This window comes from Dendropsophus ebraccatus, chromosome 2 (assembly GCF_027789765.1).
Source record: "Dendropsophus ebraccatus isolate aDenEbr1 chromosome 2, aDenEbr1.pat, whole genome shotgun sequence".
NCBI lineage: Eukaryota > Metazoa > Chordata > Amphibia > Anura > Hylidae > Dendropsophus > Dendropsophus ebraccatus.
The window spans coordinates 179,815,207-179,841,649 of NC_091455.1; the positions used below are offsets into that span (position 1 = coordinate 179,815,207).

Below are 26,443 nucleotides of genomic sequence, written 5' to 3' on the forward strand. Positions count from 1 at the left end.
TCAACAGTATGTATGAAAAGAAATATTACATCCATAGCTATTGAATAGAAAATCTGTTTCTGTTATGAAATATCTTAAAGTCAGTGGCAGCGACCCCTGGTATTCTTTATTCTGATTTTAACGTCCACCTTCCGCAGAGTATAAGTATAAACTATAAGTATAAGTATATACTTTTTTAAGCACTTCCATGTAAAAAAAATTTGAACTACCATGTTACAACGAAAATAAGACCGAGCTTAAAAGAGAACTCCGGGCTGGAATGATTTTTGGCAGAATACTAGGGAGGATGAAAGGAGTAACATGCTGCAGCACTGGTGCCAGTATTCCTCAGCTCCAGTTCCCTTGTCCAGTTCACTTCAGTTAGCGGCCATAGCAGGCCGAGTTCTCCTTTTAATTTTGTAGACTTTTTGGTGTAGGCTTGAAATATAAACCCTAGTTACAGTCAGCTGACCAGATCCCTGACACTGGGTGGCTGAGCAACCAATCAGTGCCAAAATTATTATGCTCCGCCCCCACCTGCTCAACAAAAGCTGGAGGCAGGAGTGGTAAGAAGATGGACTAACTAAAGAGGGGGGGGGAATAAAGTATGGGGGGCCTTACTGCAGATGAGGCATATCTACAAACTGAAGGAACAACTACAGAAGGGGGATGTATACAGGGTGAAGGAACAACTACAGAGCGGCTAAGGAGGTGTACAGTATAGAGACTAAACTACAACTTACAGTACAGGAGCATAACAACAGAGGGACATACAGTGTGTTAGCTACCATATAAAGTGGGACTACAATGTAGGGACATACGGTTTTGCTCCAAAAATAAGACCTATCCTGAAAATAAGCCCTAGCATGGAAATGAGATTGCGGTAAATTGCTTTTCTGTTTTTACCATGAATAGACTGGCGCCGGCAAAGGGATGCCGGTGCCACGAGCCTTTTTTGAACCGCGGCCCAGCTCCCACGCACATTGCCGGCCCGGCATGAAGCTCTGAAGGGGGGCCGGCCCACTACCCAGTATGAGAGAACACCCTCCCCTCTATGACACAGCTCCATAAGAATCAAGCCGTGGTTCAAAAAAAGGACTGTGGCACCGGCATTCCTGTGCGGGTGCCAGTCTAGTCATGGTAAAGACAGAAAAGCGATGCAAGCTGGTACATTTGCTTTAAGGAGATCTCTGGAGCTGTTTTTGATGGACTACTTTTATGGAGGTCAGTGTAGGGAGACAGGAGAAGTGAGCTATGGTATTAGGGTCTAACACATAGCACCCTGCCGATCAGCTGCAAAGCCTGTATATACAGAGAACAGTGCTGTAATGATTATGCTGGGTGCTCCGATTGTTGAGGAGCCGAGTGTCAGCGCCTGATCTGATATTGATGACCTACTGTATTCTGAGATGAATTTATCCCTCCAAGTGTCAGAAACCCCTTTAATTCATATAAAATGCTTTTTTGTTTGTACACAAAGCTCTCCTTACAGGGGTGGACAATCTAAGGGGGTATTTTTATTTTCTCTTCCCTATCTTACAGCTAAAGGCCTATGTAGTCTTCAAAATTAATAAAATACGGTATGCAGATAGGAATCTCTTTATACCTCATATGTCAATTCTATGGCAAAAAGAGCAGATCTTTAACAAAAGTTTTGCCATGTAGTCTTACTAGGTGCTTGCACTCATCCTCTCATATTACCTCCTGTAGGAGCTGCCAGAAAAGTGGAACAACACCAAAAAAACAGCAATTACTGTGAAACACGACCTGGCTCCCCTGCAGATTGCAGAAGTTTCTGTTGTCAGGAAAAGATGTGTAGCTTTTGATGTAAGTACGGTTCTAGATAAGACTATGTATCTGTAAGCTCAGCCGGCTATGCTCGAACACCATGGGACTTCTCTTTACTTTATGCTTTTGTATTCTCCTAGATGAAACAGAATAATTTTAGGGAGATGTTTTGCCTGGAAGCTCCATTCTCATACAGTTCCCAAAATCCATATATTCTTCTAGATAAGGTAAGTTAACCAAGCGGTCAACAAGTGCAGCTATTTTGATGCTATAGCCATTAAAAAGAGATTTTGGGGGCTCTGAAAGTCATATCTGCTTTATATTGTTAGTGTATGTAGATTATTATTATTATTATTATTATTATTATTATTATTATTTAATTTATTTTTGTTATTTTATTTTAGTTTTTTTCTGGTATCCTGGCTCCCACAGCAGTGTTGCTTGTTTTTTATGTTGGGCAGGACATGTTAATGGATTTACATATCCCATGATGTGACTTGAGGCATCAAAATTACAGTGACTGAAGCATGGATGCCTGCATAGTTGAAGCAGTAGAAAGCTAGACAGTATTCTCAGTATTACTTAAGTTTTTGGAGTGTTGGGCACTGCTGCTCTATTTTTCTTTTAGAATCCATGTATTTTCAAGGGTCAGACCCCCCACTGATCTGATAGTTACCCCCTATCCTGTGGACAGGAATAAAGCTTCAGTTTCCGGGTTCCAAACTGCTGACACTGTTTGATAGCTGTTTTCCATTCACTCCAAAATATCAGGAAATTGTGACTTGTTGCATAAGACACAAATGTCTGTTCTATGGAGAGGTGAGGGGGGGGAGGAGGAAGGAGGGACATGAGTCGTCAGTAGAGAGCAGAGAACAAAGGAATACAGGCACAGAGCTGGGTGAAAGCTGTATTCAGAGGTCAGAGAGGTCAGTGCTGACTGTCAGAGGAGATAGCCTGGTGATGTAGCCGTAAATTAACTCTTTGTTGTCCTGTTTTGGTGCCTCATCTCCCTCCATACACAATGATGAAGACGGGGGGGGGGAGCTTCAAACTGCTTTTTCATGATAAAAATACTTTTTTCGGCTAATAAAACCCAATTACAAAGTTGATTAAAATCGCCTGTACTATTGATTTCTGGAAAAAAAAATTAAACAACAGTGACACTTTAATATGAAAGACGTGTATATAGTTATAGTTGTTGTCAGCTTGTTTAGTGATTGCTTGAACCAAGGAAAAACTTTTGTTGTGGTCTTTTGTGATTAAGTGGATACTGGGGGGGATGTGTCCTCTACACTTTTCTATTCTTTCTAAGTGACTGATTTACTAGCATTTATTAAGCAAACATCCTAAATTCATCTTCAATGTCTGCCTTCCTCCCACAGGCCAACCAAGATCTGCGTGTCTTAGAGCTAGAAGTAAAACAGATACAGGAATCTGCTGATCTTTTTGAAGTAGCCGTTCCTGATTATAAGCAGATGAAGAAATGTCGGGAGGAAATAAAACTGCTGAAGGAATTGTGGGATCTTATATACAATGTTCAGGTATGGATCTCTCATTCCACTGTCTGATCATTATAATGCTTCTTAATCATAGCCATGCTGTATGCTGCCATAATATGGCCCTCCCAAAAAGGTTTAATTGTTATTATAAATAGGCAGAATTTATTGATTTGAGGTGTGCAACCCAAAATGGAATTGTATTCACATAATAATGGACAAACCAGAATTTATCCTCCTCCCCCCCATCTCGCCTCATGAGACATCCTCCCCACCCCCTCTAAACCCACTGTCCATTACAGTCAATAGTTACCCTCTCTTCCCTGTGCTACAAGTCACCTTTGATTGTGATCTGTCATTCAGACCACACAATCAGACTCTTGCCACCTTCTGCCACCTGTCATAAAAACCTTTTCCAAATCCGCTCTTTCTTCAACTTTAACTCCTGTTTCTTCATATCTGCTGGTACAGACCCTCATCATCTCACATTTGAAAACCCATCTCTTCATACTCAGCTACATCCTACAGTAACTCTGCCCCCTTTTTTTTCTCCCTCCTTCACTTTAACCAATCTGTCATTTACTTTATTACATATACAGGATCCCCCTCGCGCGATGCGATCCATTATACTGGCCTGGCTGGGACTCAGTGTTGGAATTACGCTGATCCCTGCTCGGTATTCTATTGATCTGGTCTGCTGCAGACCAGAATAATAGCACTGATCTAAATAGCACTGATCTAATGGATCAGTGTTCTAATATATACACAGCATTGATCTCAATGGAAGATCAGTGCTGTGTATATAGAAGTCCCCCAGGGAACTTCTAATTAATGTGTACAGTTAAAAAAAAAAAAAAAAGGTTTTTATTAATAAGAAAATCCCCTCCCCTAATAAAAGTTTGAATCACCCCCCTTTTCCCATTTTATAAATAAACATATTTGGTTTTGCCGCATGCGTAATTGCCCGAACTATTAAAATATTACATTTTGGATCTTGCATGGTAAACTGCATAACTGCCCAAAAATTCTAAATTGCGTAATTTCAAAAACAAAAAAAAATCTTCCATTAAACTCTTTGGCCACTTTGCATTAAATTATGACCATATGACCAAAAATCAGTTATTCTGACAATAAGTATTTTTCATTTATTGCATTCACCATGCGGGAGCGGTAACACATTTTTATAGCCTGGGCATTTTCACATGCAGCAATACCTATTCTGTTCGTATTGTTTGGTATTTACACTTTTTTAAATTAGAAAAATATAAAAGGGGGGTGGTTTATGTATTGTATTAGTGTAATATGAGATCAGTGATTTATTGATGCTGCCTGGCTGTGGCAGGCTGGAATAGTAAATTTAACATGGCAGCCACAGAGGCCTTTACTTGGCCTCTGCCTTTCATGGCAGTGGATTGAAAGCCTGCAATTGTGTCACAGAGATTGGGACCCTGACAGATGCACCATCTACCTAAACTTGTATTTTAAAAGGAGGAATTTTTTATTTATTTATATTTTTTTTTAAAGCCACTTGAAAAAGTCAGGATTTGGAGTAAAATCTCTTAGTGGCAGATAAGTAAACAAAGAGAAACTGGCAAAATATCTCAGTCATATTCATTAAATCTATTATTCTATTGGATACTACAAATGGCACAGGGATTCCTCAATAAAACACACAATTGTTAGTAGGGATTCTCCACTTTGGACAATCCCTACTTGTTACAAGGATTCCCTGACAGCAAGCAGTAAGCAGTTTTAGTTATGTACATGTATATGTTTTTTGTGTGTCTTTTTGAAAAAATAAAAAATAAAAATTCGACTCTTATCTTTTATTTGTTTTATAGACCAGTATTGCTGATTGGGTTAAAACACAGTGGAGGCAGATTAATGTGGAACAGATGGACGTTGAGCTAAGAAGGTTTTCAAAGGCAAGTTGCACAGCTGTTGCTGTTATGAAATGCTTTACTTAAAATGTTGTCCTGCAATAAACTATTCAAAAATATTAAGCTGCAATTATAATAAGTATGATTGACAGCAATGTGTGTGGGTTCTTGTTGTTCTTTTAGTGGTAGGTTGAACATTGCCGCCTTCCACATATCACCCTTAGGACTCTTTTTTTACCCCACCTAAATGCTGCTAACAGTTTACCATGACGTGTCACTTTAAACAATAAAGAGATTAGAATTGGTTGTCTGGAGAATAAAAAAAACTATTTAGAAAAAAACCTGCTGTGTCTCCATGTTTCTAGCAGAATTTAAAGTGACTCTGTACCCACAATCTGTCCCCCCCAAACCACTTGTACCTTCAGATAGCTGCTTTTTATCCAAGATCTGTCCTGGGGTCCGTTCGGCAGGTGATGCAGTTATTGCCTAAAAACAACTTTTAAACTTGCAGCCCAAGGCAAACGGGAGTATCTGTGCCCTTACTTTGCCCCACCCTTCCGTCCCTCCATCCCACCCTCTTCATCATTAGGAATGCCACTGGAACATTTTTTCCATGCTGAACACTGCACAGGTGGTTCAGTATTCACACAGCTGATGAATAGGAGACAATCTGCCTGGAGCATTCCTAATGATGAGGATGGTGGGGAGGAGGGACGGAGGGGTGGTGCAAAGTTAGGGCACAGATACTCCTGTTTGGCACGGGCTGCAAGTTTAAAAGTTGTTTTTTAGGACAATAACTGCATTATCTGCCGAACAGACCCCAGGACAGATCTTGGATTAACAGCAGCTATCCGAAGGTACAAGCGGTTTGGGGGCGGGGTCAGATTGTGGGTACAGAGTCGCTTTAAAGGGCAATATTGAAGTGAATATGCCACCCCTAGCAGCCTACTAGGCTGGTGACACCGCTGGATGGATATCAATGAAAGCATTTAGAACATACCTTTGTTTCTCGTGTCTGCGTTTTTATTCCATTAAAAAAAAAACTATTAAGAATGTGAATAGTGTCAAAGAGGCGGAGCCCTGGGCACTAGCATCGCCTTACTGTGTTATATCCCTGCTCCATTCATAATCAGCTACATACACTATACATACAACGCAGTGAGGAGTAGTGGTGTTAGAGCTCAAGGAACAATAGGCTCCGCCTCTTTGACCCTATTTGCATAAAAAAAAATCAAGTTTTTTATTAAACTAAAAACACGGACACAAACTACAAATGTATATTTTAAACACTTTCATTGATGGTGCCACCATCTCAGTAGACAGTCACAGATTCACTTTAAGGAGCGGTAATTCTGAAAAACTTCTTACGTACCTTTAGGCGTGTACGATTCCGCTGTTCAGATCTCCCTGTTCTGTCTGGATACTCAGGAAATGACTGACCAATCATTGTCTGATGTTTTGTCTAATCTTGGATAATCCCTTTAAATGTTCCCTCAATCTATTTTATGCAGGAGCTCTTGTCTATAGATAAACAGGTTCGTTCATGGGATGCATATGTGGGCTTGGATATGACTGTGAAAAACCTTATTACATCTTTACGAGCGGTGACGGATCTACAAAACCCGGCTATAAGGGAAAGACATTGGCACCAACTAATGGTTGCAACAAAGGTCAGTTTTTTTACCATGATATTCTAATGTTAGGCATAAAGTACATGCACCCTAGATGTTTGTTTTTTTTATATTGTTCCTTAAGCCCCTATTACACGGGGCGTCTTGAGGAGCAAACGAGCGCTGTCAGCAGGGAGGTGCAGGGGGGGGGGGCTGCCCGGGTGATCGATTGATCGTCCGGGCAGCCAATAGCATATAGCACAGAGTGATGGCAGCAGATCACTGCCACATTGGTCATTTGTCTATCAAAATGTTGAAAGACAAACGACTACAACGATCAGCCGACATCGTTGTGTTCTATTACACAGGACGATTATCGGCCGTAACGGGCGATATCGGCTGAATACAGCTTATAATCATTCTGTGTAATAAGGACTTTATAGCCTCCTGGTATCTTCCAGTTTATACATTTTAACGGGATTTATTTCATATGCTGCACAGTCTATGTATATTTATTGTTATTGGTGATTTCTTGGTTATACATCAGTTTATTAACCTATTTATTTACTGTTTATTTCATAATGATTTTTTCCTATTAGGTCCAATTTTCAATGACCGAACAAACCACATTGTCAGACTTACTCGCACTACAGCTGCACAAGGTTGAAGATGAAGTCAGGAACATTGTAGACAAAGCTGTGAAGGAGATGGGAACCGAGAAAGTAAGTCAAAGCTATTTTAGTCTAGAAAATACTACCGTCTCCAGAAAATGCTGCTGTATATAATTTACCATACATATGTTTTACCATTTACCTCACACCATATGTTTCATGTATTAGATACTGACAGAGATAAGTCAGACCTGGACTACTCTGGAGTTTTCCTATGAGAAGCATCACCGTACAGAAACACCCCTGATAAAAACCGATGAGCAACTGTTTGAAATTTTGGACAGTAACCAGGTGAGTTTCAGAAATGTTCCCAGAACTGATATTACTAAGGTTGGCTTAAAGGGGCTGTCTAGAGAGAATAAGCCTTCTGCTTCAGGATTCAAATTTCGGAGGGAAGCCTTCTGAGACCTGGAGGGGCAGGGTTACTACTTCACGATCGCTGCAAAACTAATTTTAACTGCTACCCTCAACCTCCCCCCCCCCACACACACACACCAAGCATTTAAGTATATAGACCTGTGCATGCAGGCATTGGCTGGTGACAGGTTCACCCACACTTACTTGCACTGCCTTAGTTATAAAGATGGCCGGACCATAAGAACAATGATGCACTTTGCCCCTCTGCCATTTTGTCTCGCACCCCCTCCTGATAGTATGTAAGCTGATGCATGTGAGCAGGGACCTCAATCCTTATGTATGGATAATTATATGTATATCTCTGTAATGCCTGATTTCTGTCTATGTATGTACCCCCAGAATTGTAAAGTGCTGCGGAATCTGTTGGCGCTATATAAATAAAAATTATTATTATTAAAACTACGTCTGTGCAGAAATTCTTATCAATGCCCCCTCTATGTCTCGGAAAGGAGCCAGGGGAAAAAGCCAACTTCCTGAAGCAGAAGGCTAAATAGAAAGTTAAATAGATTTGTAAATTCATTCTCATTTTATATATATATATTTTAAACACAAGTCTTCCAGTACTTATCAGCTGCTGTATGTCCTGCAGGAAGAGGTGTTTTCTTGCCGTTCTGACACAGTGCTCTGTGCTGCCACCTCTGTCTGTGTCAGGAGCAGTAGAGGTTTTCTATAAGGATCCGCTTATGCTTTGAACATTTCCTATCGTGGACATAGGTGGTAGCGTTTTCTCTCCAGTCTGACACTGTTCAAAGCATAAGCAAATCCTTATAGAAAACCTCTACTGCTCCTGACACAGACTGCAGTGGCAGCAGAGACCACTGTGTCAGACTGGAGAGAAAACGCTGCCACCTATGGAAATAAAACACCTCTTCCTGCAGGGCATACAGCAGATGATAAGTACTGGAAGACTTGAGGTTTTTAAATAGAAGTAGTTTATAAATCTGTATAACTTTTTTCACGCTGGTTGGTTTAAAAACAATTTTCTTTTTCTGGAGTACACCTTTTAAGCTTGGTTTTTGCTGCCTGGAAAAAACATATGCAAAAACAGATGCTGCTGTATACAATAGAGTAGAATCAGTTTCCCATTGACCTATATTATGAAATGAACAGATTGAAAAGGATCCTTTTTTTCGAAGAACACAAAAATGTGGTTGATCACATTATGGCCATGTTCACACATGTATGTTTTACATAAATCATTGCCGTTGTTGCAATTTGCAGCCATATGTTGCATTTGAATAAATGGAATCCCGGCTGGAGCGTATACACATAGTATACGCTCTGGCCGTGATTCCATCCAGCCGCACGAAAAACTGACATGTCAGTTTTCTGTGGCCGCTATTCACTGAATAGCAGCCGCACAAAACATGTCAGTCCACACAATGAGCGTGTGGTTCCGGCCGCACACTCCATTGTGTGCAGCGGTGAATTCGGGTGCGGACACACATGGGTGCGCCCGCATCCGAATTCAGCAGAAATGAAGATCATCCGGCTGGCACTGCAGTACGGCTTGGCATGATCTTCAGTAACACCGGCCATTCTGTGACCCGGCCAGGTCTGTACAATAAAATGAAACATACTGAAACGGAAACAGTGAAGCGTAGTGTGAACCCAGTCTTAGAAAAAAAGTTAACTGTTGGTGTTCCCAATAGATGTGAGTAAATATTTTTTCTCTATATGCCCCATCTTTCATCTTGTGCTCTCTCCATTGTATAGGTGCAATTACAGGCAATTATGCAGAGCAAGTATGTTGAATATTTTATCGAACAAGTGTCCAGTTGGCAGAAACGTCTGAATCTGGCTGATTCTGTGATTTACATTTGGATGGAAGTCCAGCGCACTTGGTCTCATCTAGAAAGCATTTTTATTGGTTCTGAAGACATCAGAAACCAGCTGCCAGAAGATGCAAAACGATTTGATGGAGTGGATGCTGACTTTAAAGTAAGTTAGTATTCTAGCTTTAAAAACATTAGTTAAAGGGGTATACCAGAAAATATTTAAAAAGTGGATTAGGATGCAATAAAAATAAAGCATACTCACCTGTCCCAATCTCCACAGCAGCTGCAATTCCAATAACCCCCAGTTTGTGCAGATCTCCGCCACTGACCCCCTATTTGTTGCTATCTATAAAGGCGCCCATACACCTTAGAATTAAGTGCATGAAAATGAACTATTTCAACCAAAACAATCATTAGTTGGCTAAAACTTTATAAACAAACAATTGTTTCAGCCAAGTGTAAAATGTAAGAAATTTTCAGACAATAGTTGGACTCAAGATCGTTTGTCTCTTAACCCCTTAAAGGACAACTCCCGCGGGACCCCCCCCCCCCCAAAAAAAAACACAGACACACACAGACACCATACTCACCATCCCTCCGGTGACGATCGCCAATCCATTCGCCCGCCGTCCGCCTCACCGTCACCGCCGTCCGCCGTCCAGCAATGTCTCTGATTTCCGGGTCCTGGGGATGGAAAAGGCTGCCAGTGCGCTTGCGCACTGGCAGCTTTTCATTGGCTGGAGCGCATCACATGGCTTCCAGCAACCTCAACCAATCAGGGCTGACGAACCTGGAAGCCATGTGATGCGCTCCAGCCAATGAAAAGGCTGCTGGTGCGCATGTGCACCAGCAGCCTTTTCCGTCCCATTCACTCTCTATGAAGACGCCGAGGAGGAAGAAGACCCGGACCGCCCCCCGGCTCTGACGTCGTCGTCACCAGATGCCGCCCGGAAGAAGAGGACCGTGACGATCGTAATAGGTAATGTATATATTCTTTAACTTCCGGGCGGGGTTCGGGGGTCCGAAAGTGGGGGAAAGGGGCCAGACCGGGTATTTAACCACATTACAAAGTTATGTAACTTTGTAATGTGTGTTAAATAAGCTAAAAAAAAATTTCGTGGGAGTCCTTTAAGGTCAAAGCCAATTTTCGTTTTTGCACTTTTGCTTTTTCCACTTTATGTTTAAAAGTCCATAGCGCTTGCATTTTTTCACCTAGAGACCCACATGAGCCCTTATTTTTTGCGAAACCAATTGTACTTTGCAATGACAGGCATTATTTTTCCATAACATATGGTGCAAAACCGGAAAAAAATCATTTTCACTGTCAAATTAAAAAAAAAAAAAAAAAAAGGAATTTGTTTTGATTTCAGGGAGTTTTGCATTTACGTTGTTCGACCTATGGTAAAACTGACTTGTTATACATGTTCCTTAAGACGTTACGATTACATCGATATGTAACATGTATAACTTTTATATTATCTGATGGCTTGTAAAAAATTCAAACCATTGTTAACAAATATATGTTCCTTAAAATCGCTCTATTCCCAGGTTTATAGCGCTTTTATCCTTTGGTCTATGGAGCTGTCTGATGTGTCATTTTTTGCACCATGATGTGTTCTTGCTATCGGTACCTTGATTGTGCATATGCAACTTTTTGATCACTTTTTATTAAATTTTTTCTGGATTTCATGTGACCAAAAATGCGCACTTTGGAATTTTTTTGCGCTTACGCCGTTTACCGTGCGAAATCAGGAATGTGATTAATTAATAGTTCGGGCGATTACGCATGGGGCGATACTAAATATGTTTATTTATTTGTTTATTTATTTATATTCATTGATTGATTGATTTGGACTTTTAACAGGGTAGGGGATTTTTTATTAATAAAAAAATCATTTTTACTTTTATTTTTACTTTAACTAGAAATCCCCCTGGGGGACTTGTATATAGACAGCACTGATCTTTCATAGAGATCCATGCTGTGTATATACACAGCAAAGATCGATCAGATCGGTGATAGATTGCTATGGCCTGCTGCTGTCATTCCGACGCTGAGGCCCGGCACGGGCAGAAGAACGGATCTCCCCCCCGCCATCGCATCGCGGGGGGGGGGAGATCCGTCCCACTAGATACAAGGGATGTGCAGTACAAAGCCTCTAAGTGCAGCTGTCAGGTTTGACAGCTGCACTTAGAGGCTTAATTAGTCAGCGCGGCAACGGGACCCGCGCCAGCTAATAGAGGCACTGCCCGGCTGCACATGTCAGCCAGGATCAGCGCCGTTCAGAGCGGGGTACCGCCGGGACCCCGCTCTAAAAAATCCCCCCCCCCCCCGGGGCACCATGACGTATCAGATACGTCATGGGTGGCTAAGGGGTTAATGACAAATGATCTTTGGGGAAAGAAGGTTCAGAGAATATTCTCTCTCAGAATATTCTTGGAATATTCTCAGAACTTTCCCCCAGAACATTCTTAGAATAATCTCACAGCATTACAGAGTGCAGAAACAACCAGCCAGTCATGCTGTTAATGTGATCCATCTCAGAAGGGAAACAGCTCACACATAGTTTTCTGTGTCTTTAGCATAAAGCAGCAAACTCTGAACTGGGGAAGGAGACTGAACAGATAATAACAAGCATGGAACAGATTCTCTAGGGCGGGGTTGATTCAACATGTATTGTATGTGGGCAGAATACCTCTGTAACTCTCTCATGGATTAATGTTATCTTTCTCTGAGTACAATTCTGAAGACTATTTAGAAAGTTGCACCATTTTGCATCCAGGAAACACATCAACAATAAAAATCTCAAAGTGCAAAGGTGTCCATAGACTTTCAGTTTAAAGCGTCACTGTCGTTATAACTTTCAAAATCTAAATCAACAGTAATAATGAAATAAAGCAAGTTTGCCATTTATATTCATCATTTTTTTTTTTGTTATCATGCTGTAAAACAAAGCTGAACTTACCAGAAATCCAGGTCAAGTTTCCTAAAGGCAGATTTTAAAATGTGCTGGTCGAAAAAAAAACAGATTAAACACAGGAATTCCGGCCAGTACAGAGAGTCACAGCTCAATGTGTCCATCAGTCACATGACTGCCCTCTCTCTGTGCTCATATAGCCTGGGATACACAGGACTTCCTGTTTTCTATTTTGTGAAAAAAAAGAGGCAGAAAACAGGAAGTGTTGTGTTTTCCATAATAACTAAAAAAATAAATAAATAATGAATGTAAATTGCAAACTTGCTTTATATCACATCTACTGTTGATTTACATTTTGAAAGTTATAACAACAGTGACACTTTAAAGCATGCATTCATTCTTATTGTCCGTATCTGGCACATTACGGGATAAACACTGTAGGCACTGTGGTGAACAGTGTATTATAATGTACCCTTTCAATAATTATAATATTTTTCTTTTATGTGGCTACTGAACGTCTAGTATAGCTTAAAGGGGTAATCCAGCGGGGGACACTTTTTTGCTGGGTTCCAGCGGCGGGTCCCGCATTGCGGCACTCCGGTGCCCGGTTCCCGGCCGCTTCCGGGTGTCTGACGCGGGCTCGAGACGTGACGTCTCAGGTCCGCTCAGCCACTCAGGGAAGGAGGAGGTATCCGTCTCAAGTCCGCTCAGATCCCGCCTCTGTCACTGAGTGGCTGAGCGGACCTAAGACGTCACGTGAATGGAGCTTAATTGCAAACTGCACCTGAACTGGAGACAAGTCGTGTTGTCTCTGAAAGAAAGTGGCCATGTTTTTGTAGCACTAGAGAACCCCTTTAACATTCTACCATTCTAAAAAAAAAATTCAAAGGTGAACACTATTAAAAACAAATTGACTAGAGACCTTCGAGTTTACTAATCCCAGGAGCAGTGTACTAGATTGCTGATCTTGTGTCATCAAGGCTATTTAGAATGTTGCTTCATTTTGCAGTCAGAACACAAATGAATAATAAAATCAGGGCGGAGGTGTCCATAGCGTTTTAATATTCCATTCTGTCACTCCTATCCCTGTTAAAGTCTAAATAATTTATTTCCTATTCCATAATGTTCTGCAGTATAGATGATTATTTATAGTCGGCCACTGAGAAGTAAGCAGTTTTATATGGATTAGACTCTCTGGTGACAGCTGTAAGCTGCAGAAATGTGTTAGGTGAATAGGGAGTTGGTTCTCCAAAACCCAAACTGTTCCCCAGCTAAATATATTGCTAAAACAAAATGTAATTGTATGAAGTATGCTGGAAGTAGAAAATAATTATTATTTGGAGATTAATGGCTGGGGACAAGCCAAGACCAATACTGCTGCCTAATCTCTACACTGAGCCCATTTACAAAACAGAAAACCATGGATTTTTTTAAAAAAAAATGTTGTCTTCCATGCAGGAATTAATGTTTGAGACAGAGAAAATACGAAATGTTTTGGATGCAACAAATCGTCCCAAACTGTATGAAACTCTTGATGAACTGCAGACAAGGTAAAGTCATGTGTTTTGAGGCAAAGATGTGTTTAGAGGGTGTATTACATGGCATCATAATATGGGGGAGACTAGCACCGACCTGTCAGTTCAGCACTCGCTTCCCACTCGATCTCTGCTCACTTCCTGTGCTATTATAGACAGAGAAAATGAGCGAGGAGCAGCGGGAGGGGCTGCCCAAACCATCCTTAGGCTGTGTTCACACTACGTATATTTCAGTCAGTATATGTATATTTCAGTCAGTATTGCAACCAAAACCAGGAGTGGATTAAAAACACAAAAAGGCTCTGTTCACACAATGTTGAAATTGAGTGGATGGCCACCATTTAATGGCAAATATTTGCTGTTATTTTAGAACAACGGCTGTAATATTGAAATAATGGCCGTTATTTACTGTTATATGGCGGCCATCCACTCAATTTCAACATTGTATGAACAGATCCTTTCTGTGTTTTTAATCCACTTCTGGTTTTGGTTGCAATACTGACTGAAATATACTGACTGAAATATACGTAGTGTGAACGCAGCCTTAGATTAGATTAGATTAGATAGTTCAGGCTGTCTATTGAAGTCAGCGTAGGTCTGCCGCCACCACTTCTCTTACATCGTTACATCTAACAATGGACAGTAGCAGACAGTCACTGACATGATCGGGATCTTTCAACATTTTAAAAAACCACAATCGGCTGACATTCTGCATGTCAGCTGATTGTGACCTTATAACATGTCCTATTACACTAAACGGAATTGTCCAATTTAATAAAATATCACAATGTGTTTCCTGCATGGTGAAAGGCATAAACGAAAAGAGGGGGGAAAAATACCAGAATTGCTGGGTTTTTTGTTTGTTTTTAATAATTTATTACAAAAAAATTTATAAAAAGGTTAAAAAAAAGTTTCTTTTATACCAATATCATACTAATCAAAACTAGATATTGTGGCACAGAAAATAAGCCCCTTAACCAGCCCTGTAGGTGGAAGAATAAAAGCGTTCTGGCTCTTAGAAAGAGAGGAGGCAACACTGCTCCATTGTGACCTGGACATCCGTGCATCAATGACCTTGGTCATGAAGGGGTTAATATCCTTCCTTACTTTTATAAATTATGATCTCAAAAGATGGATTTATGTATTTGTTTACTTTGGTCCTTTTTTTTGTTTGTTTGTTTTTTTTTTGTTTTTTTTTTTTGGTGTGTGTAAATGTTATGCAATACAGGAAGATAGTGACCTATGGGACGAGCTTGGCCTTGACTGGTTGATCACCTGCAACCTTATTTTTTTTCCAGGCTGTCTCTGTGTGAAAAAGCTTTGTCTCAGTATTTGGAAACAAAGCGTTTGGCTTTTCCTCGTTTCTACTTTGTCTCCTCTGCCGATTTGCTGGACATTCTTTCTAAAGGAAGTCAGCCAAAACAGGTATGTTTAGAACTTCTCCGGTATTTTTTGGGTGGGTAGGTACAATGAGCAAGCCTGACTTTACCCACCCCGGACCTGGGCCAATTTCAGCACCACTCTGTTGTTTAGAATGAAATATTTTATAAACCACCCATTTATTCTGGCATCCGTCTGTTCATTTGGTCAAAAACTGTCCTTTGTCATAGTTGTAGAATGCCATGGAGACAGGGTGTGTCGGCCTTTCTTCCCACCTGAAAACCATGCCTCTTTATGACGTTACCAAGCCCAGCGTCATCATAAAATCCACAGTGGATTAGATATGTATGGATATTCCTTAAAGTGTATGTTGTTTTTAAGTCTGAGTTGATAATAGTGGCAGTGCTTCCTTAAAATTCTTGTCATAGGGCTAACAATCAGCCGAAGAACGAGTAAACACTACTCGGCCAACAGCTGCATATCTTTCCATGTATTAGAGCGGTATGCAGATGAAAGCTGAAATCAGAGATCAGAACTTACTTACAGACTGGCACAGGTCATTTAAAATGGCCCTTAGTGTCCGAGCCCCATTCTTCAATTCTGAGATGTGTCTCTTTATGTGGTAATAACTTTGGGACATTAGAAGTAATTTTTTGTTTTTACATTCAGCCTTTTTTTTTAAAGAGACTCTAAGGCTGGTTTCACACAACAATTTTCAATGACTCTTACTTTGAGTACCCAATAACGGCTTTTATTAAAAATACTTTGGCGGCCATCATTGCAATCAGGTACATTTGCTTTAACATGACCTATGTATAGAAGGGCGCTGGCGTGGGGAAGCCAGTACCGCAGTCCATTTTTTGAACTGTGGCCTGTTTCCCATGTACAGCGCCGTTCTATCCATAGTTATTGGGCCGGGGCTGAAACACTGGAAACGGGCCGGCCCCAGTAGGAGGAAACCCCCGCCACTCTATGACGTGTCTCCATTGAACCGGGCCAAATTGAACCAGGTCGTGGTTCAAAAAACGGACCGTGGCACTGGCTTCCGACGCTGGCGCCGTTCTATGTACCTGATGGTACATTTGCATAAGTTTAGGTTGAATGATGGTCGCTTTCAAGATCCTTTTGGGTGCGGCCATTTTTAAAGTTGCATTGAATTTTGTTGAAAAGATGGTGAAAGGTCAGCTAGCAAAAAATCTGTGTGTGAACAACTTAAAATAACATCTTAAATTAATGTCTTGAACATTAATTTGCCGGCCACTGTTGTTTCCGTAGACTTTAATGAAAATTATTGAAGACTGAAAATAATGTCCGTTATTTTGAGCATTGAATAATGGCCTTTATTTTATTTTTTTTAAAAAAGACATTATGTAAATATGGCCTTAAATTGTATGAAAAATTAGAAAAAGAAAAATGTTTCTCAATTTTTAAAAAATTGTCATGCCACATAAATTTAGTTATTATTTTACATCTGCTATATGTCTACTTTATGTCGGCCTCATTTGGTAAATGTGCTTTTACTTTTTTAGGACATTAGAACAAGTTTATACACTTTTATATATTTGACGAGATGAGAGCGGGTTGCATCAAACCTACGCATGGCAAATAGATGGGGTTTCCAAACCCAGTATAACTATATAAAAATAAATAAATAAATTAGGATGGTCCTCAGAAAACCATGACACAAACTGCATATAACACATGGACTTTCCAGGATAAAACAATTGATAACCTATTCACAGGATAGGTTATCAATAAGTGATCGGTGGGGTGCTGACACTGATCGCACTACACTGAGAATGCAGTTCACATTGAAGTGAATAGAAGTTGGGGCTGCAGAACACTGGTGCCGCTCCTGCACAAGGATCAGGTAAATTTGCTTCCAGCTCCATTCTCACTGTAGTTGGAGGGGAGGCTGGGTGTCAGCATACCACCCATCAACTATTGATAGTTTTTCCTGGGAATAGGCTATCAATCATTTTATCCTGGACTACCCCTTTAAGTGCACTACATTGTTTTTACAGCTAATGATAGTGCTAATGCCTCCTTAAGTTTCTTGTCATTCTGATATCCTCCTTCCAGCATTACTCATCCAACCTATGTGACAGCTAAAGCCCCATTTATTCCCCTGCTCTTCAGCTAGATAATTATATACCAGATTTACACAGACAATAGCCTTCTGTCCCCATATAGTTCGTTGCTCTGAGATATATCTGTCCTCCAGCTGTATGAAGATCAAGGGTAAAAGTCTATGAATAAAAAGTTTCTACCGTTACCGTTGTTACCATTTTACCACTGCTGACTTGACATTTTTCGTGTAAAAATTCAGACAAGTAGTGTTAGTTATATGTAGAAATAATCATTTTGCCAGCTCCACCTTTTGCGGCCTTCATTATAAACCAAACTCTCTTCGTCCGTGAGCGTTTCTCAGAAGTAACTGTTTATTTAGCTGTATACAGGCAACAGCTGTATATAGTAGGGATGGTCCAAACCCTCCGAGGTTCAGGTTCATATGAACCTGAACGCTCGGCATCAGGTTCCCGCTGTCTGCCCGCTCCGTGGAGGACCGCCTGGAAAACTGGGATACAGCCTATGTCTATGGCTGTATCCCAGTTTTCCAGGCGGTCCTCCAGATGGATCCGCCCGCTGCACGGAGCGGGCAGACAGCGGGAATCATTACCGAGAGTTCGGGTTCGTACGAACCCGAACCGAACTCGGTTCGGACCATCCCTAGTATATAGCATCAGCTCAAATTTTTAAATAAAAGTAATTTACAAATCTGTACTTTCTGACACCAGTTAATTTAAAGACTATTTTTATCTCCAGATTACTCTATAGGTAAAGACCCAGAAATCCAAGGTGCCAATAATGTGATTGCCAATAAGAACATTTTAATAAAACACAGAGCAAAATAACCAATAATAACATATAAATATAACAAAGTCTGTAATCGGCAAAAGTTTTTTTAACAGATTTAGAGAAAAAAAAGACAAGTCAGGATAAAATTAAATTGACCCTGTGCTATGGCTTAATAAATCTTATACGATCTGTCCAGCAAGCTACTCCAGCTCCAAACATGCAAGCTTATCTAGTCCAGTGCCCCTGATACTAAGTGCAGTCCTCAAGGACAGTTCTGCCAGATGTGATTTAGTAGAATGACCTATGAAAATGACCTACAAGGAATAAATTGGTCAGTACATACATTTTAGTAACTAAAAAAAGTGTACCATTTTATCTGAATATCCAGTTCGGGACGGTAAGCCCAGGCTATTAAGGTTATGTGTAAGTTCTGTATATTTAGTTATTGTTTTCTTGCTCTTACGCCTCCTGATATGATTTATTTATGTTCTCTGCTGTAATACGGCAGGGTATACATACATTTGCACTTCTCAAGGGTCAATTTCCCCCCCCCCCCCCCAAAAACGAATAAATGTTCAATATTGAAGATGTGAGCAATGTGTGATGCACGCTGTATCTATGTATCTTTTTCAGGTGACCCGACACTTGGCAAAACTTTTTGACAACATTGCCGATCTCAAGTTCCAAGAGCAGGTTGAAAATGAGGCAACAGGGATGTACAGCAAAGAGAAGGAGTATGTCCCGTTCAGTGTGGCCTGCCAGTGTAGAGGACAGGTAATAATAACCTCCTACACTTCTATAACTTATAGCCTCTGATTTGAGACTTCTGTGATTATCAGAGAGGGAAGCCGCCATTCTGCAGGAAGAAGCCAATTGCTTAGGTTTGCTTGCTATACATGATCCGGTATAACATAAGCTAGTAAATTCTAAGGGGGAGATTGATCAAACATGGTGTACAGTAAAACTGGCTCAGTTGCCCCCGGCAACCAATAAGATTCCATTTTTCATTCCTCAAAGATTCTTTAAAAAAATGAAAGATGGAATCTGATTGGTTGCTAGTGGCAACTAAGACAATTCTACTTCACACCAGTTTGATAAATATCCCCGTAAGTGTACAATATGTTACTGCTCGTACACCGGCCTGAGTAAAGCCCGGAGTACTGGTATGTAGCTCTCAGTAATTGTCCTCTTGTTATAATTCTGCAGAACCTTTGCTTCTGTTCTAAAAAGAAAAAAAACGGCGCTCTTATTGTTGTAGTAATAGTGTCAAAGATGCAGGCAAGGGATTCCTTGATTCCTGCTCCCTGTGCATTATGTTGTATACGTAAGATCTAGAAAGGGCTTGGTGGTGTATGCCAAGCCCAGTGGTTCGATGAGGTGAAGAGGGAGAAGGACTAAGACCAAGCAACCAAGCAAGGCAGAGCAGTCCTAGGGGACAGGGAACCTTATGCCCCGCCTCTTTGACCATTTTACTGCCTCATTAATAATATTTCTTTGCTAAATAAAAGTACGGAGAGAAATTAGCCAGATGTTTTATTTTACAATATCTTTAGCTTCACCCAAATTTAAAATGGCTGACTTTTATCTTGATCTACACTGAAACTCCATTGCAAAGTACATAGTTCCACATTATAGAACTCACAGGGGTTTTTGTCAAGGCTACATCTTGTGGATATTTCTGGAGTATATCCCATATAGATTCTGGGACTGTGAGTGTCTGTGCAACCAAATAGCTGAGAGGATTACTTAAGTGATGTTAAGCGAGCATTCACGGTCAAGCATGGTGCTCGATCAAGCATCAAGGTGCTCGACTGAACTAGATTCTCGACTCAACACCTTGTGGTGCTCGTGATGCTGGTTAAATATTTGCGCTACTGTACTGAGTTTCAGTACAGTAGTGTGAATATTTCAATGGTTTTGGAGCTTTTGGTATCATCATTTATGTTTAAATACTAAATCAAATTTTTTGTATATTTCATTTACACAAGGGACAAAATATATAACTATTTGAACAAAAAATGCAATACTTACTGCAAGGTATATTAGAACTCTATCAGTATGCTGTCAATTAAAGCGACTCTGTACCCACAATCTGACCCCCCCAAACCACTTGTACCTTCGTATAACTGCTTTTAATCCAAGATCTGTCCTGGGGTCCGTTTGGCAGGTGATGCAGTTATTGTCTTAAAAAACAACTTTTAAACTTACAGCCCCGTGCCCTACGGGTGTGGCTGAGAATATCTGTGCCCTAAATTTCCACCACCCCTCCACCCCTCCTCCCAACCCTCTTCATCATTAGGAATTCCCCTAGAACATTTTCTCCTGTCTGAACATTACACCGGTGTCTTAATGATCCAGCCCATGTGCCGGGCTGACACAGCTGACGAATAGTAGGCAATCTGCCTGGAGGATTCCTAATGATGAGGAGGGCGGGGAGGAGGGACAGAGAGGTTGTGCCAGCCTAATGCATACACAATCTAGGCCACTCCCATAGGGCACGGGGATGCCGGTTTAAAAGTTGTTTTTTTAGAACAATAACTGCATCACCTGCCAAATGGACTGCAGGAGAGATCTTGGATTAAAAATCAGCTATCCGAAGGTACAAGGGGTTTGGGTGGGTCAGATTGTGGGTACAGTGTCACAACGGCATACCGTAATATGTCTTGAAGTAACATGTTTTTCGATCAATTTTTTGTATATATTTTGTATACACATCACTTCAAGAGACAAAATACACAAAAATTTGAAATTAGAGTGAAAAAATGCAAAATCTAACTGCAGTACACATCGAAGGTGAACCAGACACCCTCCGATCTGCAAAGACGAGGGCCTCTAGTTAAACTCGAGTCAGCCACACGAGCATCGAAAAACACTCGACTCTAGTAACGACCACTAGTATTTTAGTGCTCACTCAACAAAAATGGCAAAAATCTGTGAAAAGCGGTCCATAGCCTTTAAATGACCATTGACCAGGGTGACCACATTTGCCATTTCCTTGACGCCTGGGATTATGACACAGATTAGAAAAAAAGATTACTATAACTTCTTTTCTACTGTATATTTAGACTATAAAACCATACAAACACCCATTATCAAATAATTTTTTTTATATATTTAAAAGGTCGAGCATTGGTTGAAAAATGTGGAAGACACTATGTGTGAAACAGTGCGCTATCATATCACCGAGGCTGTGGCTGCATATGAGGATAAACCAAGAGAACAGTGGATTTTTGACTATCCAGCTCAGGTGGCATTGACCAGCTCCCAGATCTGGTGGACCATTGATGTTGGAATTGCATTTGACAGGTTGGAAGAAGGGTTTGAAACCGCTCTCAAAGATTATAATAAAAAACAGGTATGTCCTGTAAGTTATCAGAACAATGTAGGCTATGGATTCTGTAATTGAATTATAGCTACAGTACATGACTATATTATAAATTGTATTAGCCTGTGTGACCACCATTATTTTACCCTTCTCTACTTACCCTAACTTACAATACTTTTCTAAACCAAATGTTCACTCTTTTACACCATAATATGTGAATATTTAAGGACATATCTTTATAGTGTTTGGAGCTTTATTTTTCTATCACAGAGCTTTAAATCCCTTGCTTCCTTTTACATTGGTGTAGTTAGGGGATAAGATTTTAGCTTCCTACAGCCACCAATATGGAGGAAGTTATAGGAACTTGTATACAGATTTATCCATTAAAGGAAATCCATCACTAGGTTTCTGTTTCCCTATCTGAGTACAGTATAATCTAGTGACAGACACACCGTTACATCATTCTGTGAAGCCGATCCCCAGATATGCAGAACTAGCGCTGTACTAGCCGCTGATTGACACAGATATGTCTATACACCAGCAGGCTTCTTTCAATCAGCGGCTAGTGGGCAGATGGAGCTTGTGCTCATGAATATCAAGGACTACCAAGCTTTCACTCAAGCATATAATAGAGATGATAAGTATGAGGTCATAGATATTTATCAGCAGAACAGCTTCACAGAATGATACAGGTAATACGTTGTGTTTATGTCACTAGTGTATCTTGACAGATAGGACACCATAAGCTTAGGGACAGAGTCTTTTAACAGATATCCATACATTAAGAGGTATAGCCCACATACTTACCTCTCTGCTTCTTGGAATCACGGTTCTCCTTTAGCCTCCCCTGTTGCACAACGTTTCTTGTTTTTGGGGTCAGGGTATGCACTGCCCACCCAGTCAATCTGGTGCTAAAGCCGGACATTCACCATATGTCTTCAACAAGTGAATACTAACAGCTAAGAGGGTACCTATCACTTTTGCAAACGTCTTGCATGTCATAGTGATATGTCAGAAGATTTGATTCGTGGAGATCTGGGTGCTCAGACCCCCACCGCTAAAATGAGAATTCAGATTGTTTCTGCTTGTGTCTGCTCAGTGGTGTACAAATTTATAGAAAGACTGCGAGACTTTCTATATATCTATGCATGCTATTAGCAGAGACAAAGGGGCACAGTGCTCAGCAGTGCTTCTGCCCATTTGTTTTAGCTCTCAAAACTTCTGACATGTCACTATGACACGTCAGAAGTTTGTGTGAGTGACACTTGCCATTTAAGTTGATACAAAGAGTACAAAGAGCCAAAGCACAGATTCACCACATGTAGCTATTATTACATTCGCTGGGCTGATTTCCTCTCTTAGTCTGATTACCTCTCTCTCTACCTCTCTTAGTCTGTAGTGTAAAGGAAGGGAACATCATAGAAGTTTCTGTAAAAAATCAGTTTATACACTGCTTACATTTTTGGGGTTTGTTTTAGTTGAATAATAGTGATAAAAAAAGATAAGGCTCACTTGCAAAGAAATGGTGTTTTTGTCCTAATTTATTACTTCAGAATCTGCTGCTACTACTCTGCCAATCAGGTTGGTCGCAATACTATGATGATCTCTTTTTTATTCTTTCAGATTCATCAGTTAAATGCTCTGATTACCATGTTAGTGGGTGAGCTCTCTCCCGGAGACAGGCAGAAGATCATGACAATATGCACCATAGATGTCCATGCCAGGGATGTGGTTGCTAAGCTTGTCCTGCATAAGGTAATATGGTAACATTTTTATTTTGTTTTAAAGTTCCACTATAAGAAATCTTGTAATCTCCTGAAATGTTTTTTTTAGCAAATTGTTGTATTGCCCATAAAATCACCATTCTGTTTTGTGTTCCTCCTTAATCCTTAAAGGGGCACTCCAGAGAAAAGCCTTTTCCCAGTAATTGAAACACATTACAAAGTTATATAACTTTGTAATATGCTTCAATCACCTATCTGCCCCCCTTCCCTTTCTTTACCCCCCCTCAATCCCCCACCAGCAAGTGAAATAAACTGTTTCTTACCTAATGACTGTTGACCCCAGGAAGCCATTTTGTGACAATGACATCATCAAGAGGGAGACTGGTCTAGGACCAGTTAAGCCAGCCTCCCTTTGTCAGATGACACAGGTTGCTCAGCTCTGATTGGCTGAGCAAGATGTAAGCCATCTAACAGTTTTACAGAGTCAGACATCGCAGGAGACAAAGTGCATCATGGGAAAGCCCAAACCAGGAAATAAAGAAAAAATAAGGCCACCAACTGGAGCTTCAGGGACCTGCAAACAGTGGGAAATTTAAACGAAACTCCAGAGGGATGGTAAATGTAAAAATTATGTTTGATTGATTGATTGTTTTTTTTATCAGCTCTGGAGTACCCTTTTAAGCACATTGACAACCGGGTGTGCCCCTTCACAATCAACAGTAATTGGATTGTTTTAGATGTTGTAGGAAAACACCCTTCCCACCAAATTAACACCCAGATGTAAATGTATTCATACATTTTAAAGAGGAATAACCTTATTTTTCAATTTAATTATTTAAAAATGGAGAGACAATTGACAACACACCAGGAGGGCTAAAAATGTGCCATGTGTTAAGTTTTATTGTGTGTTATAGTATTATTTTGGGCCTTGAATGGGTATTCTGACCATAGTGTAAAAAGTAATATATTACTGGAGCGGGGGGAAAATAGAAAAAAAGTACATACTTACCCAGCCCTGTTCCCCCTGTGCTTCCTTGCAACTCCCACTGGCCTTTGTGTTCTTTACCAATCATCTCTCTTCCTGCTTTTGAGATGAGCGATTGTAAGCAGAACCTGCTGGCTTAGCCAATCACTGGCCAGGACAGAAAACCACTGCGGCCAGTGATTGGCTGGGAGGTCCCTCTCCCAAGTATTAAAGGGGTTATCCAGTGAAAATCTTTTTCTTTCAAATCAACTGGTTTCAGAAAGCTATATAGATTTGTAATTTACTTCTATTTGAAAATCTCCAGTGTAAACTACACTATCACTGGATAATCCCTTTAACTTCGGAAGGAGGTAGAAGAAAGATTGGGAGAGAAAATAAAGGTGTACAGAACCAGTGGGCGACAGGGGTTAGGTAAGTATGTTTTTTTTTTTGTTTGTTTTTTTTTACTATTTGACTTGTATCTGTTGCTGAAACTTAACTTATGGCCATGACTTACATATAGCTAATAGCTGTAGCTAACAAGTCTAATTTGTATCTTAGGCTTATGAGGATTGATTGAACAGACTTATACACAATTGAATGCTCCATGTTAGCGGTCTCTCGATGCATAACATTATTCTTCCTTCCACTGTTTTCCTAATACTCTTATAGGTGACCAGCGCTCAAGACTTTGCTTGGTTGTCTCAACTGAGACATCGTTGGGATGACAAACAAAAGCATTGCTTCGCCAATATTTGTGATGCCCAGTTTCAGTATTCTTATGAATATTTAGGAAATACACCTCGGCTGGTTATTACACCTTTGACTGACAGGTAAATCCTGATGTATCAAAAACTCTTTGCCCTTCATAACTCACAAAAATATATTAAAATTAAATATATTATTACAAATGTGAGTAACCACATCTTGTCCTGAACCAAAATCAGCAAGTTTGCATTTTAAAGGGATTATCAAGAGACTTATTTTTATCTTACAAAAAAAACCACTGCCATCAATTCTCCACTGGTGCTGTCCGACAGTCCAAGATTATGCCAGGAATATCTGTGCAACTTAATGTCTATTTAAGGGGAAGGTCCTTCAGATCAACTGGTTTCAGAAAGTAATACAGATTTGTAATTTGCTTCTATTTAAAAATCACAAGTCTTTCAGTACTTATCAGCTGCTGTATGTCCTGCAGGAAATGGTGTATTCTTTCCAATCTGACACTGTGCCCTCTGCTGCCACTCCTGTCCATGTCAGGAACTGTCCAGAGCAGGAGAGGTTTTCTATGGGGATTTGCTACTGCTCTGGGCAGCAGAGAGCACTGTGTCAGACTGGAAAGAATACACCACTTCCTGATGGACATACAGCAGCTGATAAGTACTGGAAGAGACTTGAGATTTTTAAATAGAAGTAAATTGCACTTCTATATATAACTTTCTGAAACCAGTTGATTTAAATGATTTTTTTTTGCCTTCGTTCCCCTTTAATAGAGATTAAAGGGGTTATCAAGCGCTACAAAAACATGGCCACTTTTCCCCCTACTGTTGTCTCCAGTTCAGGTGCAGTTTGCAATTAAGCTCCATTTACTTCAATGGAACTAAGTTTCAAAACCCCACCCAAACTGGAGACAACAGTAGAGGGAAATTGGCCATGTTTTTGTAGTGCTGGATAACCCCTTTAAGTTGTGCAGATATTACAACTTTATATCTGATCATCTTTTATTTGTTTATAAAAAATAATATGCACAAAATATCACAGACATAACAAGCAAAAAGCCAAAAAAAGTCGGCACTCACCCAGATGTTTCTGCAGAATAAGTCAGTTTATTAGGATTTATCCATGTGTGCAGGAGATAGGTAGGGGTAGGCATGTATCTGGAATGAGACGCTTGTGCTAGGGAGCACTAACTCATTGCCAATTTATTGGCCAATATGTCTTGATAGGGGTCAGAGTTTTAATTGACAGGGCTTTGGATACCTTCATTCTGTTGCCCATATCTAAATCACTGTAAAGTGTTCCTGTCGCTTCCTAGAGACATGTCAAAAATGTTTTCATTGATCAGAGATGGGAGAAGTGCATCACTAAGCACTTCATTTCCTGGCTCACTGCAAACTCTCTT

At 40.4% G+C, this 26,443-nt stretch overlaps 1 protein-coding gene across 1 annotated transcript in view; it reads left to right on the top strand.

Annotated features, from left to right (window-relative positions):
- Positions 1–26,443, top strand: part of DNAH11 (dynein axonemal heavy chain 11) — a 178,787-nt gene that overhangs the window by 38,926 nt on the left and 113,418 nt on the right. Inside the window, exons 19-32 of the mRNA XM_069959712.1 lie at positions 1,690–1,806; positions 1,908–1,994; positions 3,150–3,308; positions 5,105–5,188; positions 6,655–6,813; positions 7,353–7,475; positions 7,593–7,715; positions 9,558–9,782; positions 13,993–14,084; positions 15,368–15,494; positions 18,942–19,082; positions 21,430–21,663; positions 23,257–23,388; positions 24,994–25,154. Of these exons, the coding sequence (XP_069815813.1) occupies positions 1,690–1,806; positions 1,908–1,994; positions 3,150–3,308; positions 5,105–5,188; positions 6,655–6,813; positions 7,353–7,475; positions 7,593–7,715; positions 9,558–9,782; positions 13,993–14,084; positions 15,368–15,494; positions 18,942–19,082; positions 21,430–21,663; positions 23,257–23,388; positions 24,994–25,154 (1,964 nt within the window). The remainder of the gene's footprint in view (positions 1–1,689; positions 1,807–1,907; positions 1,995–3,149; positions 3,309–5,104; positions 5,189–6,654; positions 6,814–7,352; positions 7,476–7,592; positions 7,716–9,557; positions 9,783–13,992; positions 14,085–15,367; positions 15,495–18,941; positions 19,083–21,429; positions 21,664–23,256; positions 23,389–24,993; positions 25,155–26,443) is intronic.